Source organism: Entelurus aequoreus, linkage group LG27 (genome assembly GCF_033978785.1).
Source record: "Entelurus aequoreus isolate RoL-2023_Sb linkage group LG27, RoL_Eaeq_v1.1, whole genome shotgun sequence".
Taxonomy (NCBI): Eukaryota; Metazoa; Chordata; class Actinopteri; order Syngnathiformes; family Syngnathidae; genus Entelurus; species Entelurus aequoreus.
The window spans coordinates 22816006-22834529 of record NC_084757.1 but is presented as its reverse complement, the minus strand read 5'-3'; the positions used below and the strand labels follow the sequence as shown (position 1 = coordinate 22834529).

The 18524-nt window shown below is 42.8% G+C and overlaps 1 protein-coding gene across 3 annotated transcripts in view; it reads left to right on the top strand.

The window, feature by feature from the left end:
- The window catches only part of atp8b3 (ATPase phospholipid transporting 8B3), a 67827-nt gene that overhangs the window by 13139 nt on the left and 36164 nt on the right, over positions 1–18524 (top strand). For all 3 annotated transcript variants that reach the window (XM_062039346.1, XM_062039345.1, XM_062039347.1), the window contains 9 exons: positions 3952–4050; positions 4546–4607; positions 8146–8218; positions 8795–8865; positions 8935–9026; positions 9087–9245; positions 12173–12261; positions 16090–16283; positions 16392–16600. In XM_062039346.1, the coding sequence (XP_061895330.1) occupies positions 3952–4050; positions 4546–4607; positions 8146–8218; positions 8795–8865; positions 8935–9026; positions 9087–9245; positions 12173–12261; positions 16090–16283; positions 16392–16600 (1048 nt within the window). The remainder of the gene's footprint in view (positions 1–3951; positions 4051–4545; positions 4608–8145; positions 8219–8794; positions 8866–8934; positions 9027–9086; positions 9246–12172; positions 12262–16089; positions 16284–16391; positions 16601–18524) is intronic.

Genomic DNA, 18524 nt, shown 5'->3' with positions numbered 1-18524 from the left:
ATTTTTTTGTCATTTTTAAAAAGAAAAAAAAACAGCCTGCATGGCAGCTTTTGTGTCAACATTGCAACTTTTTCTCGTTATATTTCACCTCATTCCACTTTTTTAATGTTCTTTTTTATTTTTACAATAGTATTTCCAGAATGTGTGGCGGGCCGGTAAACAATTAGCTGCGGGCCGCAAATGGCCCCCGGGCCGCACTTTGGACACCCCTGGCATAAACCAAAAACCAACCTACCGACTCTAGCCAAAGAGGGAGTCCAAAACCTACAAGCCTGAATGTCTCTATACACAAACAAGGTCTACATGTGTAGTGTAGAGGCCTCGGTCTAACCTTTCCCAAGACTAGGCTGCACACTACACAGATACTTACAAAACACAGACAGTGAAAGGTAAAAAAAAAAACAGACAAAAAAAAACGGGTGGCCCAGGTTAAGCAAAGAGCTTAACAAAAATGGGTACAAAAACAAAGTGACGTCAAAGACAAAGTAGATCTCACAATAGCAAAGTCAAGTAGAGTCTATCAAGGCCACAACATAGCATGGCAGGGAAAGAATCAACCTGCTCCAGTGGTGAGCAGGTGGTTTTAAGCAGGATGGGAGGATGAATGGTGGACCGGGATTGGCTGGCTGATTAACAGGTGAAATGAGGAGCAGCTGGGAACAGGAACCGGATGATTGGCAGCAGAGGCAGTGAATGAGTGTGACCTGTAGAAACAATAGGGGAAGAAACACAAACAAACCACCACTACGTGGAACGTAATAACCGTACATTAGTAACCCATCAGTTCAAGCGAGTACATTTCCAAACAAAATGAAATAACCGATTTATAAGACTGGAGACAAACACCAATTTACAAGCTAAAGACCTGTTTCTTAACCTTCACAATGTTTAAAAATGTATTGAAGAACTACTTAACAGATTCAGTCAATCAATCAATGTTTATTTATATAGCCCTAAATCACAAGTGTCTCAAAGGGCTGTACAAGCCACAACGACATCCTCGGTACAGAGCCCACATACGGGCAAGGAAAAACTCACCCCAGTGGGACGTCGGTGAATGACTATGAGAAACCTTGGAGAGGACCGCATATGTGGGTAACCCCCCCCCCTCTAGGGGAGACCGAAAGCAACAGATGTCGAGTGGGTCTGACATAACATTGTGAAAGTCCAGTCCACAGTGGATCCAACACATCAGCGGGAGTCCAGTCCACAGCGGGGCCAACAGGAAACCATCCCGAGCGGAGACGGGTCAGCAGCGCAGAGATGTCCCCAACCGATGCACAGGCTAGTGGTCCACCCGGGGTCCCGGCTCTGGACAGCCAGCACTTCATCCATGGCCACCGGACCTATGCAACTCCCCCTCGCAAGGGACAGGGGAGAAGAGGAGAGAAGAAAAGAAACGGCAGATCAACTGGTCTAAAAAAGGGGGGGTCTATTTAAAGGCTAGATTATACAAATGAGTTTTAAGATGGGACTTAAATGCTTCTACTGAGGTAGCATCTCTAACTGTTACCGGGAGGGCATTCCAGAGTACTGGAGCCCGAATAGAAAACGCTCTATAGCCCGCAGACTTTTTTTGGCTCTGGGAATCACTAATAAGCCGGAGTTCTTTGAACGCAGATTTCTTGTCGGGACATATGGTACAATACAATCGGCGAGATAGGCTGGAGCTAAACCGTGTAGTATTTTATACGTAAGTAGTAAAACCTTAAAGTCGCATCTTAAGTGCACAGGAAGCCAGTGCAAGTGAGCCAGTATAGGCGTAATATGATCAAACTTTCTTGTTTTTGTCAAAAGCCTTGCAGCCGCATTTTGTACCATCTGTAATCTTTTAATGCTAGACATAGGGAGACCCGAAAATAATACGTTACAGTAATCGAGACGAGACGTAACGAACGCATGAATAATGATCTCAGCGTCGCTAGTGGACAAGATGGAACGAATTTTAGCGATATTACGGAGATGAAAGAAGGCCGTTTTAGTAACACTCTTAATGTGTGACTCAAACGAGAGATTGGACAAATTCATAACCAGACAACCAATATGGATACAGAGCCAACATTTCAACATCAATGGCATTAATGGGAATAACAGAATAAGAAATAACGGAAGGTATTACCAATGCAGATGATGGTAAACAGTGTGCAGCTGCTGTGTTTATGGGTCTAACAAAACATTTCACACAATTAACCATAATATTTTATTTTACAAATCTACAAAATTTACAAATTTACAAAATAATAATAATATGACTCCTTTAATGCGCCCTATTATCCGATGCGCCTAATATATGAAAACCATTTTTTTTTTTAAAATAGACCAGTGATCGGCAGTGCGCCTTATAATCCGGTGCGCCCTATGGTCCGGAAAATACGGAAGCTGGATAGTTAAAGTTAAGTTAAAGTACCCATGTGTGGGGGGAGATGTGACCAGCACGCTTGCAGGAGCAAAGATCACCACCACTGTCCAGTCACAATGCAACAAATAGCTGGAATAAACTTCCTGAAGATGTCAGACTTTCCCTAACTCCGACTACTTTTAAAACTAGACTGAACACTTTTATGTTCACCTTAGCTTTCAGCTAAATCTTTTAATCTTTTAACTTTTAACGTCCGCACTGTTTTTATTTTTATTGTCTGCATTTTATTTTTTGCTCGTATTTTCTTTCAGTTCACTTTGTTGTCTGTGAAGCACTTTGAGTCTGCCTTGTGTATGAAAAGTGCTATACAAATAAAGTTGCCTTGCCTTGCCATGGTGCTGAGGAAGAGCACCATCGGGCAGGGGCGGGGCATGTGCTGACGGCGAGACACAGCTGGCAGGTGATTAGATTTCACAGGTGGTACGTGTTAATCTAATCATCTGTTGTCTTTAACAGTGAGCGGTCGGGTGCAAGAGGGGGAGGAGGATTGGAGAGACTGCAAAGTCTGGAGCAAACGTATCGATTAAAAGAGCTTGTGAAAACATGAAAACCTTTGTCAACTCTGCGCAACTGGCCACCGGCGTATGTATCAGTGAGACCGCAAGTATGCGACTCTTACACCATGATTGTCACACACACACTAGGTGTGGCGAAATTATTCTCTGCATTAAACCCATCACCCTTGATCACCCCCTGGGAGGTAAGGGGAGCAGTGAGCAGCAGCGGTGGCCGCGCCCGGGAATCATTTTTGGTGATTTAACCCCCAATTCCAACCCTTGATGCTGAGTGTCTGAGAGGTAATGGGTCCCATTTTTATAAATCAAATCAAATCAAATCAACTTTATTTATAAAGCACATTTAAAATTTACCAAAATGCTGTACAATGTGCAGGTTAAAATATAATACGAGAACCGAGCAAACACAACACAACACAAACAGAGCACGATAAAAAATAAATAACTAAAATAAATAGAACATAAAAACATAAAAACAGGTATTATGGGGCGTCATAGCAGGATGGATATCACTCAGTGTTTAAAAGCCATGGAATAAAAGTATGTTTTTAAGAGAGATTTAAAAACAGGAAGAGAGGAGGCCTGTCTAACACTCAGAGGTAGGTTGTTCCAGAGCCTGGGAGCAGCAGCGGCGAAAGCTCTGTCACCTCTAAGCTTCAGCCTTGTGTCAGGGACCGTTAGTAGCAGCTGATAGGCTGATCTTAGGGATCGGGTGGGGCAGTAAGGCTGAAGGAGGTTGGAGAGATATGTTGGAGCGAGGTTGTTTAGACATTTAAAAACAAATAGACTTTGGTATGACTCGGCCAGGGTTTGAACTCACGACCTACTGATCTCGGGGCAGACGCTCTAACCACTAGGCCACTGAAAAGGTGGACAATTAAAGGGATGGATTAAAATGCATTCATTAAGATGCAGTCATCAAAAGATGGCAAGGCATATATTCCCTATGCCTGTGCTCGATTGTGTTAGTTCAGTCCAGTATTTCATACTTTGCTTTGTTGTGTGTGTGTCTCCCAGTCTATTCCCATCATCTCGTCCATCGCGTGGTACATCTCCGTCGTGCCGGTGCTCATCATTCTCTCTGTGAAAGGCATAAAGGACCTCATTAACGACATGGTGAGACCGCCAGCTCTACTGGAGCCCCCTGGGCAGGTCCCTGAACATACCATTCAAAGCCCAAATATATGAGCACCGCCATGCATGGATTTACACACTCTTCTTTTTCCCTCTCCTCCCTCGTCCTCATTGACTCCTCGTCCTCTCCTCATTGACCAAACTAGTCATCCCAGTAGCATTACTTCCCTCCCCGCTCTCATTAAAGCTTTTGCTCTTAAATGCAAGGGTGATGTTTTGCATGCAGAATTCTCCGGTTAAGTGCATCACTGAGTTACGGCCATTAGGAGCCCCGGCTGAAACGCTTGCTTGACCCCTCTCTATTGACTAATCATTTAGCAAGGGTGTAAATCTTCGGGCTGGTGTCACCGCCGGGCCGCCGTAATGGCGTCTCTACTTTCCCCTGTCCAACCTCTTCTTTTCTCTCTGTGTCCATCACTACCTTTCCCTCTGGTTCTTATCACCCTCTCTCACCTCAACTCTCCTCGGGGTTTCCAGGCAAGGAGAGGCAGTGACTCTGCGATCAACTCCCGACCATGTGACGTGCTCGTCTCCCAGAGGTGAGGACAAAGACGGAGGGGTGATCCTCCCAGGACTCGGCACTTTGAAACAGCCTTCTAATGAAGCTCTAATGAAGTGTGAATGAGTGAAACCGACGGTGGTCTCTGCAGAGCGCAGAGCCAAGCATTTTTCACGGAAAACAAGAGCCGAGATCGAGTGATCTCTCAGCGTGACATTTGATAATTTGATTGATTCAGAGAGTGGTTCAGTATCAATGCTGAACAAAAATTCACCTAAAAAAACAACACAACACAATAGAACTACAACACTGGCATTCACGGATGGCACAAAACATGATGTAATTGCGTCCGTGCTGAGACAAGCGTTCCTACTAATGCTTCCTTGAATAAACAAAAACGTGTAAATGCCGAAACCACCACGTTATTGTGCCTTCCGGAAATAAAATACAAATATTTTGTGAATGCTGGGACACGGGTATGTAGATATAGCGATGCATCAGCTCTGTGCTATTTTAATGTCTTCTATGTCTTCGTGTTCTTTCAATGTTTCCCTCTTGTTTTCCTGTGTTTTTTACTTTATTTCTGGTGGACTTTTTGTTTCTGCATTGCAACCACATTATGTGCCCATTGTGGCATGAATAAAGCCCTTTCCTATTCTAAAATGCTGAAAGACGTCCACTCCTAATCTATATCCCAGACCGCTATAGTACACAAACAAAATGTTTTTGTGCCAATGCTGACAGACAAACATGCGTATTAATGCTGCATGAATGAAAAAAATGTGTGAATGTTGAAAGACGGCCACAAAAAATATGACAAATAAATAAATAATTAAGTAGCAAATGATAAAGCATGTGTTAATGCTCAGACATAAGCATTTACAAAACCCAGAACCAGTGAAGTTGGCACGTTGAGTAATTCGTAAATAAAAACAGAATACAATGATTTGCAAATCCTTTTCAACCTATATTCAATTGAATAGACTGCAAACATATTTAATGTTCGAACTCCATCCATCCATCCATCCATCTTCTTCCGCTTATCCGAGGTCGGGCAGCAGCCTAAGCAGGGACGCCCAGACTTCCCTCTCCCCAGCCACTTCGTCCAGCTCTTCCCGGGGGATCCCGAGGCGTTCCCAGGCCAGCCGGGAGACATAGTCTTCCCAACGTGTCCTGGGTCTGCCCCGTGGCCTCCTACCGGTCGGACGTGCCCTAAACACCTCCCTAGGGAGGCGTTTGGGTGGCATCCTGATGCCCGAACCACCTCATCTGGCTCCTCTCGGTGTGGAGGAGCAGCGGCTTTACTTTGAGCTCCCCCCGGATGGCAGAGCTTCTCACCCTATCTCTAAGGGAGAGCCCCGCCACCCGGCGGAGGAAACTTATTTCGGCCGCTTGTACCCGTGATCGTGTCCTTTCGGTCATAACCCAAAGCTCATGACCATAGGTGAGGATGGGAACGTAGATCGACCGGTAAATTGAGAGCTTTGCCTTCCGGCTCAGCTCCTTCTTCACCACAACGGATCGATACAGCGTCCGCATTACTGAAGACGCCGCACCGATCGCCTGTCAATCTCACGATCCACTCTCCCCTCACTAGTGAACAAGACTCAGAGGTACTTGAACTCCTCCACTTGGGGCAGGGTCTCCTCCGCAACCCGGAGATGGCACTCCACCCTTTTCCGGGCGAGAACCATGGACTCGGACTCGGAGGTGCTGATTCTCATCCCAGTCGCTTCACACTCAGCTGCGAACCGATCCAGTGAGAGCTGAAGATCCTGGCCAGATGAAGCCATCAGGACTACATCATCTGCAAAAAGCAGAGACCTAATCCTGCAGCCACCAAACCGGATCCCCTCAACACCTTGACTGCGCCTAGAAATTCTGTCCATAAAAGTTATGAACAGACACGGTGACAAAGGGCAGCCTTGGCGGAGTCCAACCCTCACTGGAAACGTGTCCGACTTAATGCCGGCAATGCGGACCAAGCTCTGACACTGATCATACAGGGAGCGGACCGCCACAATCAGGCAGTCCGATACCCCATACTCTCTGAGCACTCCCCACAGGACTTCCCGAGGGACACGGTCGAATGCCTTCTCCAAGTCCACAAAGCACATGTAGACTGGTTGGGCAAACTCCCATGCACCCTCAAGGACCCTGCCGAGAGTATAGAGCTGGTCCACAGTTTCACGACCAGGACGAAAACCACACTGTTCCTCCTGAATCCGAGGTTCGACTATCCGGCGTAGCCTCCTCTCCAGTACATCTGAATAGACCTTACCGGGAAGGCTGAGGAGTGTGATCCCACGATAGTTAGAACACACCCTCCGGTTCCCCTTCTTAAAGAGAGGAACCACCACCCCGGTCTGCCAATCCAGAGGTACCGCCCCCGATGTTGTTGTGCTTGCTACCATTTTTCATCATTCCATGTATATACTGTCCTCTGGACCCCCTGACAAAAGCTTCTTCTAGCTTATTTGGGGGACCTTTTCACTTACCAATATCTTTAAATGATATTCACTACTATTGTAATTGTTCTATGGTATTGTGAATAAACTTGAAACATGTCCACGCGATGCTGCAGAGTCTTGTCAACCAAGACAGCCCCACAGCATCCAGAGCCTTAAGGAACTCCGAGCGGATCTCATCTACCCCTGGGGCCTTGCCACCGAGGAGCTTTTTAACTACCTCAGCAACCTCAGCCCCAGAAATAGGAGAGCCCACCACAGATTCCCCAGGCACTACTTCCTCATAGGAAGACGTGTTGGTGGGATTGAGGAGGTCTTCAAAGTATTCCCTCCACCGATCCACAACATCCGCAGTCGAGGTCAGCAGAACACCATCCGCACCATACACGGTGTTGACAGTGCACTGCTTCCCCTTCCTGAGGCGGCGGATGGTGGTCCAGAATCGCTTCGAAGCAGTCCGGAAGTCGTTTTCCATGGCTACCCCAAACTCCTCCCATGTCCGAGTTTTTGCCTCTGCGACCGCTGAAGCATAAGGGTGTCCATATGTGCACTTGGCACCGGGACACCCTAGGCCGCAGTTCCATGATCGACTTTGTAGTTGTGTCATCGGATTTGCGGCCTCATGTTTTGGACACTCGGGTGAAAAGAGGGGCGGAGCTTTCTACCGATCACCACCTGGTGGTGAGTTGGCTGCAATGGTGGGGGAGAATGCCGGACAGACCTGGCAGGCCCAAACGCATTGTGAGGGTTTGCTGCGAACGTCTGGCAGAGTCTCCCACTCAAGAGAGTTTCAATTCCCACCTCCAGAAGAACTTTGAACATGTTGTTGTTAAAAAAGGTGTGAATGCTGAGAGACAAACATTCTACTAATGACAATTGATATAAATAAAATTGTATCCATTTGAGGGATTTCAATGACATTTGTTATGTTTTATCCATGTTTTGTCCTCAATACACCAATCAATTTTGGGGGCATGTGTCAGCATTCACACTAAATAGTCTTATAATAAAATATCTATGAAAATTCATACTAGTGAGTTTTTCTATCACATTTTTGCTTTTTTTTTTTTAAACTAATTTGTGCCTCACGTTTTTGCCATCTGTTTGCAGTTTCATTACAGCACAATGGAAGGATTTGTGTGTGGGAGACATTGTGCGCATCCACAAAGACCAAATCATTCCTGTGAGCTGTTCACTCCATAATAATACCGTATTTTTCGGAGTATAAGTCGCTCCGGAGTATAAGTCGCACCGGCCGAAAATGCATAATAAAGAAGGAAAAAAACATATATAAGTCGCACTGGAGTATAAGTGGCATTTTTGGGGGGAAATTTATTTGATAAAACCCAACACCAAGAATAGACATTTGAAAGGCAATTTAAAATAAATAAAGAATAGTGAACAACAGGCTGAATAAGTGTACGTGCCTGGTATGTTAACGTAACATATTATGGTAAGAGTCATTCAAATAACTATAACATATAGAACATGCTATACGTTTACCAAACAATCTGTCACTCCTAATCGCTAAATCCCATGAAATCTTATACGTCTAGTCTCTTACGTGAATGAGCTAAATAATATTATTTGATATTTTACGGTAATGTGTTAATAATTTCACACATAAGTCGCTCCTGAGTATAAGTCGCACCCCCGGCCAAACTATGAAAAAAACTGCGACTTATAGTCCGAAAAATACGGTAATTATCTCTAAAAAGACAGGACGTATGCACTGTTTGTTTATTATGTTGGTTCTCAGGCAGACCTTCTGCTCCTGTGCAGTTCAGAGCATCAGAGTCTGTGTTATGTGGAGACAGCTGACATTGACGGGTAAGACTTGCATGCAAAATGTATTGAAAATAATAATAATAATTATATATATTATTTCTACTCACACAGCGAGACAAACCTGAAGTACAGACAGGCTCTCCATGGAACGCACCATGTCTTAACCTCTCACCCTGCAGACGGGACGCTGGCTAACTTCGACGGTAATAGACCATCCCTCCCTTTTAAGGTTTAAAAAAAAAAGTCATATTTTGAATTCCTAGGTGTGGTTCTCTGTGAGGAGCCCAACGATCGCTTGTACACCTTCAGGGGACAGCTCCACTGGCGGAGGCAATGTCTCCCGCTGGACAACGAGCATATCCTGCTGAGGGGGACAGTGCTGCGGAACACGCTGTACGCTTACGGCTTGGTCATATACACCGGTAAATGTACCCCGAGATTTCACCTCAAAGGACACAACATTAGGCACACCTCCCGTAGATCCCAGACGAAGGGCAACGCATCCTTAGTTCACCTCCAATCGCCTCAAAGGCAAATTTGAGTCGAATACATTACCCTGTTAATTATGCGGCCGACTATGAAATCCGGGTCATCTAAACGTCTCGTACATCGCACACTTCTCCAGTCTTTTAAAGTGATCATTGATCGGATATTACCGCCCTGACCCTGTCACTTCTTCCAGAGATGGCTTTTACACCATGTATTGCACACGTTACCTCTCAGTATGAACCGGTTGTAAAAAATATATATCTCCCTGTGTTGATTGTTGTGTGTGAGTGGCAGGAAGAAAAGCTCACACTCACTTGGGGGGTAAGTCATTCCACCCACCTGTTGGGTTACATTTATGCATGTCTAGACACAGTAGGAATGGAATTCATATGGCCCCATTGGTCACGGTTTACCTGACACATGAAACGTGACGTAATTGGGGGCGGTGCACTATCAACTTTAGCCGCCAGATGGCAGTAGAGTGTTGGATATCTTGGGCAGTATAGCTCGGTTGGTAGAGTGGCCGTGCCAGCAACTTGAGGGTTCCAGGTTCGATCCCCGCTTCCGCCATCCTAGTCACTGCCGTTGTGTCCTTGGGCAAGACACTTTACCCACCTGCTTCCAGTGCCACCCACACTGGTTTAAATGTAACTTAGATATTGGGTTTCACTATGTAAAGCGCTTTGAGTCACTAGAGAAAAAGCGTTATATAAATATAATTCACTTCACTTCTTAAAATGGATTTTGTGGCAATTCCAACTTTGACCACAGAGTAATTGGGGGCGGTGCACTTTTCACTTAGCCGCCAGATGGCAGTAGAGTGTTGGATATCTTAAAATGTGTTTTGTGGCAATTCCAAATTTGACCACAGCGTCGGTTGCTATGTAGAGTGGCGCTTTCCATCATTTTCAGTAGACTGTATTGCACAATGATTACAGTAGAAATGGAATTCATATGGCCCTATTTGTCAGGTTTTACCTGACACACGAAGCGTGACGAATTGGGGGCGGTGCACTATCCACTTTAGCCGCCAGATGGCAGTAGAGTGTTGAATATCTTAAAATGTGTTTTGCGGCATTCCCAACTTTGACCACATAGTCAGTTGCTATGTAGAGTGGCGCTTTCCATCATTTTCAATAGACTGCATTGCAAAATAATTAACCCCTCCCTCCCCCTTTCTCTCACGCAAGATCCACCCAGGAATGGGGTCAAATGAATCCCTTACCTATATATAAGTACAAAACCCAAAACCAGTGAAGTTGGCACGTTGTGTAAATCGTAAATAAAAACAGAATACAATGATTTGCAAATCCTTTTCAACTTATATTCAATTTAATAGACTGCAAAGATAGATAATTAATGTTTGAACTGGTAAACGTTGTTATTTATAGCAAATATTAGCTCATTTGGAATTTGATGCCTGCCTCATGTTTCAAAAAAGCTGGCACAAGTGGCAAAAAAGACTGAGAAAGTTGAGGAATGCTCATCAAACACTTATTTGGAACATCCCACAGGTGAACAGGCTAATTGGGAACAGGTGGGTGCCATGATTGGGTATAAAAGCAGCTTCCATGAAATGCTCAGTTGTTCACAAACAAGGATGGGGCGAGGGTCACCACCTTGTGAACAAATGCGTGAGCAAATTGTCCAACAGTTTAAGAACAACATTTCTCAACAAGCTATTGCAAGGAATTTAGAGATTTCATCATCTACGGTCCGTACTATCATCAAAAGTTTCAGAAAATTTGGTGAAATCCCTGCACGTTAGCGGCAATACCCGTGACTTTCGATCCCTCAGGAAGTACTGCATCAAAAAGCGACATCAGTGTGTAAAGGATATCACCACATGGGCTCAGGAACACTTCAGAAAACCACTGTCAGTAACTACAATTTGTGGCTACATCTGTAAATGCAAGTTAAAGCTCTACTATGCAAAGCAAAAGCCATTTATCAACAACACCCAGAAATGCCGCCGGCTTTGCTGGGCCCGAACTCATCTAAGATGGACTGATGCAAAATGGAAAAGTGTTCTGCGGTCTGACGAGTCCACATTTCAAACTGTTTTTGGAAACTGTGGACGTTGTGGCCTCCGGACCAAAGAAGAAAAGAACCATTCTGACTGTTATAAGCGCAAAGTTGAAAAGCCAGCATCTGTGATGGTATGGGGGTGTATTAGTGACCAAGACATGGGTAACTTACACATCTGTGAAGGCACCATTAATTCTGAAAGGTACATACAGGTTTTGGAGCAACATATGTTGCCATCCAAGCAACGTTATCATGGACGCCCCTGCTTATTTCAGCAAGACAATGCCAAGCCACGTGTTACAACAGCGTGGCTTCATAGTAAAAGAGTGCGGGTACTAGACTGGCCTGCCTGTAGTCCAGACCTGTCTCCCATTGAAAATGTGTGGCGCAATATGAAGCCTAAAATACCACAACGGAGACCCCGGACTGTTGAACAACTTAAGCTGTACATCAAGCAAGAATGGGAAAGAATTCCACCTGAAAAGCTTCAAAAATTGGTCCACACAGTTCCCAAACGTTTACTGAGTGTTGTTAAAAGGAAAGGCCATGTAACACAGTGGTAAAAATGCCTCTGTGCCAACTTTTTTGCAATGTGTTGCTGCCATTAAATTCTAAGTTAATGATTATTTGCAACAAAAAATTAAGTTTCTCAGTTCGAACATTAAATATCTTGTCTTTGCAGTCTATTCAATTGAATATAAGTTGAAAAGGATTTGCAAATCATTGTATTCTGTTTTTATTGACGAATTACACAACGTGCCAACTTCACTGGTTTGGGGTCTTGTGTTTCATTGGCTAGCGCTACATCAATATGTTTAATCCGTCCTCTCAGGTACAGACACAAAGATTCTGAGGAACTGCGGAAAATTGCGGAAGAAGGGAACTCGAGTGGAAAAAGTTCTCAACGGAGCGGTGATCGGGGTGAGTATCTTTTACCTGAAGGTAAACAACATTATGAATTGTCTATTGAGATATGGACTGGGGCTGTCAAACGAGTGAAATATTTAATCACGATTAATCGCTTTTTGTACATTAACTCGAAATCAATTGCAAATAATCACATAAAAATAGAAATGTTTTGTCTTTAATGAGTGTATCTTGGATCATTTTGAAGTTTTGATATTATCAACGTTGGACTCTTCTCTATGCAAATGTATTAAACACAATACTTTTTTAAACAGCGCAACACAAAATGGACACAAACACTCTTTATGTCCCACACTATGGCCGGAGTGGGACTCAATTTCAGCCCTGGAGTTTAATCCACCACTTTGGATCATTAACTGACCTATTATAGTAGGTCTGTAAAATAATATAATAACAACCTACAAAACCCAAAACCAGATCAAGCTGGCACGTTGTGTAATTCGTAAATAAAAAAAGAATACAATGATTTGCAAATTCGTTTCAACTTATATTCAATTGAATAGACTGCAAAGACAAGGTACGTAATGTTCAAACTGAGAAACAGATGTGTTTTGCAAATAATCATTAGCTTTGCATTTAATGGCAGCAACACATTGCAAAAAAGTTGGGACACAGGCATTTTTACCACTGTGTTACATGGCCTTTCCTTTTAACAACACTCAGTAAACGTTTGGGAACTAAAGAGACCAATTTTTGTGTAAGATGGGTAGGTTACCCATGCCTTGGGCACTAATACACCCCCATACTATGACAGATGCTGACTTATGAACTGTGCGCCTATAACAATCCGGATGGTTCTTTTCCTCTTTGTTCCGGAGGACACGACGTCCACAGTTTCCAAAAGCAATTTGAAATGTGGAATCCTCAGACCACAGAACGCTTTTACACTTTGCATCAGTCCATCTTAGATGAGCTCGGAAAAAGTGTAAAAAAAAACCCCAACAACATTATGATTTGCACATTTTCAGAATGTACTTGTTCTATTTTTAAACAAAGAAAACAATCTGAAGTTGTCTTTATTTTTAAGTTATCGTGCTGTGATTTTACCAGTCCGGCCCACTTGGGAGTAGCTTTTTCGCCATGTGGCCCCCCATCTAAAATGAGTTTGACACCCCTGTTGTAAACGATAGGACAACATTTAGAAAAAAAGTGCAGTTCCCTTTTAGAATAGAATACAATAGAATAGAATAGAAAGTACTTTATTGATCCCTGGGGGAAATTCAGCACCACAGTTCGCTCACAATAAACAATAAACACTTAGGTATTTTTTACATGTGAATAATAGAAATACACTCTATTATACAGCATAATTCACATGTGAATAATATAAATACAGTCTATTATACAGCATTATTCACATGTGAATAATATAAATACAGTCTATTATACAGCATTATTCACATGTGAATAATATAAATACAGTCTATTATACAGCATTATTCACATGTGAATAATATAAATACAGTCTATTTGTGGAAGTCGCTTAATCACTGTGAGACACGGCACCGATGTGGTGGATTGTTCAAATCTTAAACAGGAACAAAAGTGAATTTAGTACAAAAGTTTTATTTACTCATAATCAAATGGTACAAGGTTGGATTGAATTGCCATGCAAACAGACAGTGTCTCCGGAGACGTTGGATGAAGCGAGAATCATCCCTAGACCTGGTCTACTTGGTTATTTATGTCTTTCCCTCGTGTGTCAAGGTCCAGTTGTTTTGGACCTGTTTGTTAAGTTAAAGTTAAGTTAAAGTACCAATGATTGTCACACACTAGGTGTGGTGAAATTTGTCCTCTGCATTTGACCCATCCCCTTGTTCACCCCCTGGGAGGTGAGGGGAGCAGTGGGCAGCAGCGGTGCCACGCCCGGGAATCATTTTGGTGATTTAACCCCCAATTCCAACCCTTGATGCTGAGTGCCAAGCAGGGAGGTAATGGGTCCCATTTCTGCAACATCCTTAAATCCCTTAGCCATAACAAACAATCAAAACATCTTGTACAATGTCAGGGCGACCATACGCTCAACTCTTACACACATATGCTCTTCAAATGGTACAAAATAGAAAAAGGTGAAAAGGGCAGAAATTCCACTACACCGGAGCCAAGCGTGCAGGTTTAACAAGGTTTTTAATGATAATGTTGTCAACAAAAGTTTTCTCTCCGAGTAGAACGGGACTTTTCAGTCACGTCCGTATCCTCTCTCCCCTCCTGCTCCCGACCACTTACTGTTAAAGACAACAGATTATTAGATTAACACATACCACCTGTGAAATCGCCGTCAGCACTGCCACGCCCCCGTCTGATGGTGCTCTGTCCTCAGCACCATGGACAGAGGCGGTGACTTTTGCTCCTGCAGGCAGCGCTGGCTACATCTCCCTCCACACTATTATACTATGTATAGCAGGGGTGTCCAAACTTTTTCCACTGAGGGCCGCACACAGAAAAATTTAAGCATGTGGGGGCCATTTTGATATTTTTCATTTTCAAACCTTAACAAAATATATGGATTTTTTTTTTTTTTAACCTTTACGGCTACCGGGGACCATAAAGGGTCTCAGTCATTAAAATGTTAAAAATAAGTCAAATTATTTTTTTTTTGTATTTAATGCTTACAGTAAATCTCTATATCAACTTCAGGTTGATATAAAGTTTAAAAAAAAATGTTTTATGCCTTTTTTTTGGGGGGGTGGCGTGGCGAAGTTGGTAGAGTGGCCGTGCCAGCAATCGGAGGGTTGCTGGTTACTGGGGTTCAATCCCCACCTTCTACCATCCTAGTCACATCCGTTGTGTCCTTGGGCAAGACACTTCACCCTTGCTCCTGATGGCTGCTGGTTAGCGCCTTGCATGGCAGCTCCCGCCATCAGTGTGTGAATGTGTGTGTGAATGGGTGAATGTGGAAATACTGTCAAAGCACTTTGAGTACCTTGAAGGTAGAAAAGCGCTATACAAGTATAACCCATTTATCATTTATTTATCATTTTGTGAAAGACAACTTTGTTTTTTATAGTAAAACTGAAATATGCAGTATTTAGTAATTAGAGCCTTAAAAGATCAATAATGCAGGACACCATTGATTTTAATTCTTTAATATTTTTGAGTAATCACAGTGAAAAGTTAAATAAAATCCTACTAAATATATTTGGGATCTAAAAGGTCCCCCACTCATAAAGTGATACATTTTTATTAGTTTTTTTTTTACTTTTAACACTTAAATTATGAGATCAACTTCAGACGTATCTGTCGATTTTACGTTTGAACTATTATTTGGTTTGTTTTATGCTCTTTTGTCAAATAAAACGTTGATGTTTTTATATGGCAACCACACAATATATGCAATATTTTTTCCACATAAAACATTTTAAAGTGATATTTTTGAAGTAATAATTCATTATAACATGGATTTTTAGTCTTTTTTTTTTTTTAGCAATGGCAAAAAAAAAGAAAAATAAACAAAGACAAAAGAAAAAAAACAGCCTGCATGGCAGCTTTGTGTCAACATTGCAACTTTTTTTTGTTAGATTCACCTCATTCCACTTTAAAAAAAAATGTTTTTTTTAATTTTTGCAATATTATCAATTTTGCAATTTTTGCAGAATGTGTGGCGGGCCGGTAAACAATTAGCTGCGGGCCGCACTTTGGACACCCCTGATATATAATCTATTTAAATTGTCAGAATTAGCCGAGCGACAAAACACTCTCACGTTGAGGTACCGCTGTATCTAATAGAATAGGTGAAACAAGCCTTTCATGTTTTTTATTTTTTATTTTAATCATTACGTTTATGACATCTAATGAAGTAGCCACTGTGTTTGGGATTCTCAGATAGTCGTGGCCATGCTGCTGACTGCACTTCTTCTGGCCGTGGGGAACGGACTATTCGCCAGCCGGGTCATGACCCACACGGAGGTTCTGTCTTCTCTGGTCATCAACAACAACCCGGCCTACACAGGCTTCCTCACCTTCTGGAGCTACATCATCCTGCTCAGCCCCGCCATGCCTATTGCGCTCTTCTTCACGTCAGTAGTGACTGGTGGCGTCGCTTTGGTTTCATGTCGTTAGTGATCGTATGTGTGTGTGTGTGTGTGTGTGTGTGTGTGTGTGTGTGTGTGTGTGTGTGTGTGCAGGTTTGAGATGATCCACACAATGCACAGCAAGTTCGTTGGGTGGGATCTGGAGATGTACTGGCAGAAGACTGACAGCCCAGCACAGGCCCGCCACACCTCCTTATGTGAGGAGCTGGGCCAGGTGGAATACCTGCTCAGTGACAAGACTGGGACCCTGACCCAAAATCGTCTGCTCTTCAGACAGTGCTGCATAGCTGGCAAGATTTATGGTAATTTCCATTTCCCCCCCTCATTTCATTTATAACAGGGGTGTCAAACGTACGCCCCACGGGCCGGATCAGGCCCGCGAACAGGTTTTATCCGGCCCGCGGGATGAGTTTGCCAAGTATAAAAATTTGCCAAAATTTTGGAATGAAAAAAACTGCTGTTCTAAATGTGTCCACTAGATGTTGCAATAGCAATTCTTTGTATCTTTGTAGATGATGCTACATATGTAAAATAAATAAACCACATGATATTAGTGCACCATACCATACCATACCATACCAACTTTATTTATAAAGCCCTTTAAAAACAACCGCAGTTGAAGAACAAAGGGCTGTACACCACAAAGAAATAGAGGCAAAGGACAGACTAAAAAAATAACATTTCAAACAGAAGTAAAATACACATTAAAAAAGCAAATACAAATTACCCTAAGAACAATTTGTTAGATAAAAATCAGTTAAAAAGTTAAAAACGGTTAAAAAAGTTTAAGACAGTTGAGGAAAAAGAGCAAACTACATGAATAACATCCTTTAATTTGATTTTGATATTATTCTTTTATCTTGAATGAAAATGAACACCAATGAGTTGACTGATGAACGTTATCACATAATTTATTCAGAAAGTATAAATAACGACAAATAAAGGTCAAATACTACTAATCACAACATGTAAGTGTAAAAAAAACCCAACAACATTATGATTTGTACATTTTCAGAATGTGCTTGTTCTATTTTTAAACAAAGAAAACAATCTGAAGTTGTCTTTATTTTTAAGTTATCGTGCTGTGATTTTACCAGTCCAGCCCACTTGGAGTAGATTTTGCTCCTAGTGGCCCCCGATCTAAAATGAGTTTGACACCCCTGATTTATAATATATCAAGAGTTAATCTGCAAAAATCAGCTGTGCTATAATTGTTTTCATCCCTTTCTGATCGGGATACATCGAATGCGCAATAAATAATTACGTTTTAGTGCAATATAGAGTACAGGCCAAAAGTTTGGACACACCTTCTCCTCATTGTGAAGTGAATTATATTTATATAGCGCTTTTCTCTAGTGACTCAAAGCGCTTCACATAGTGAAACCCAATATCTAGGTTACATTTAAACCAGTGTGGGTGGGTAAAGTGTCTTGCCCAAGGACACAACGGAAGTGACAAGGATGGCGGAAGCGGGGATCGAACCTGGAACCCTGAAGTTTGTGGCACGGCCACTCTACCAACCGAGCAAAACCCCCTCATTCAATGTGTTTTCTTTATTTTCATGACTATTTACATTGTAGATTGTCACTGAAGGCATCAAAACTATGAATGAACACATGTGGAGTTATATACTTAACAAAAAAAGGTGAAATAACTGAAAGCATGTTTTATATTCTAGTTTCTTCAAAATAGCCACCCTTTGCTCTGATTACTGCTTTGCACACTCTTGGCATTCTCTCGATGAGCTTCAAAGCACACTCGTGAAGGTAAAACCATTTCAGGTGACTACCTCTTGAAGCTCATCGAGAGAATGCCAAGAGTGTGCGAAAAAGTAATCAGAGCAAAGGGAGGCTATTTTGAAGAAACTAGAATACAAAACATGTTGTTACGTATGGCGGGGGAAGGAGATGACACAACGACAGGGGTAAAGCTCAACAGGTTTATTTGAGCTTGATTATGCGGTGGAGTGTGTGTGCTACTATGTGTGTGTGAAGTAGGACTATGTGAATGATTAAACAATGAAAATGTTACCAGGGGTTTGTTGTATATGCGTGTTGAATGAGAAGTCCAGAAGTCCAGTGGGGCGGGGCTCGGTCCGGGGGCTAGAGAGAGGCATCAAGGTCCGTGTCCAAGCAGTGATCGAGGAACCAGGGAGGCAGTCAAAATCCAGGGGGGAGTCCAAGGAAGCAAGGCGCACAGCTCGAACCAAGGATACGGAAGAAATAC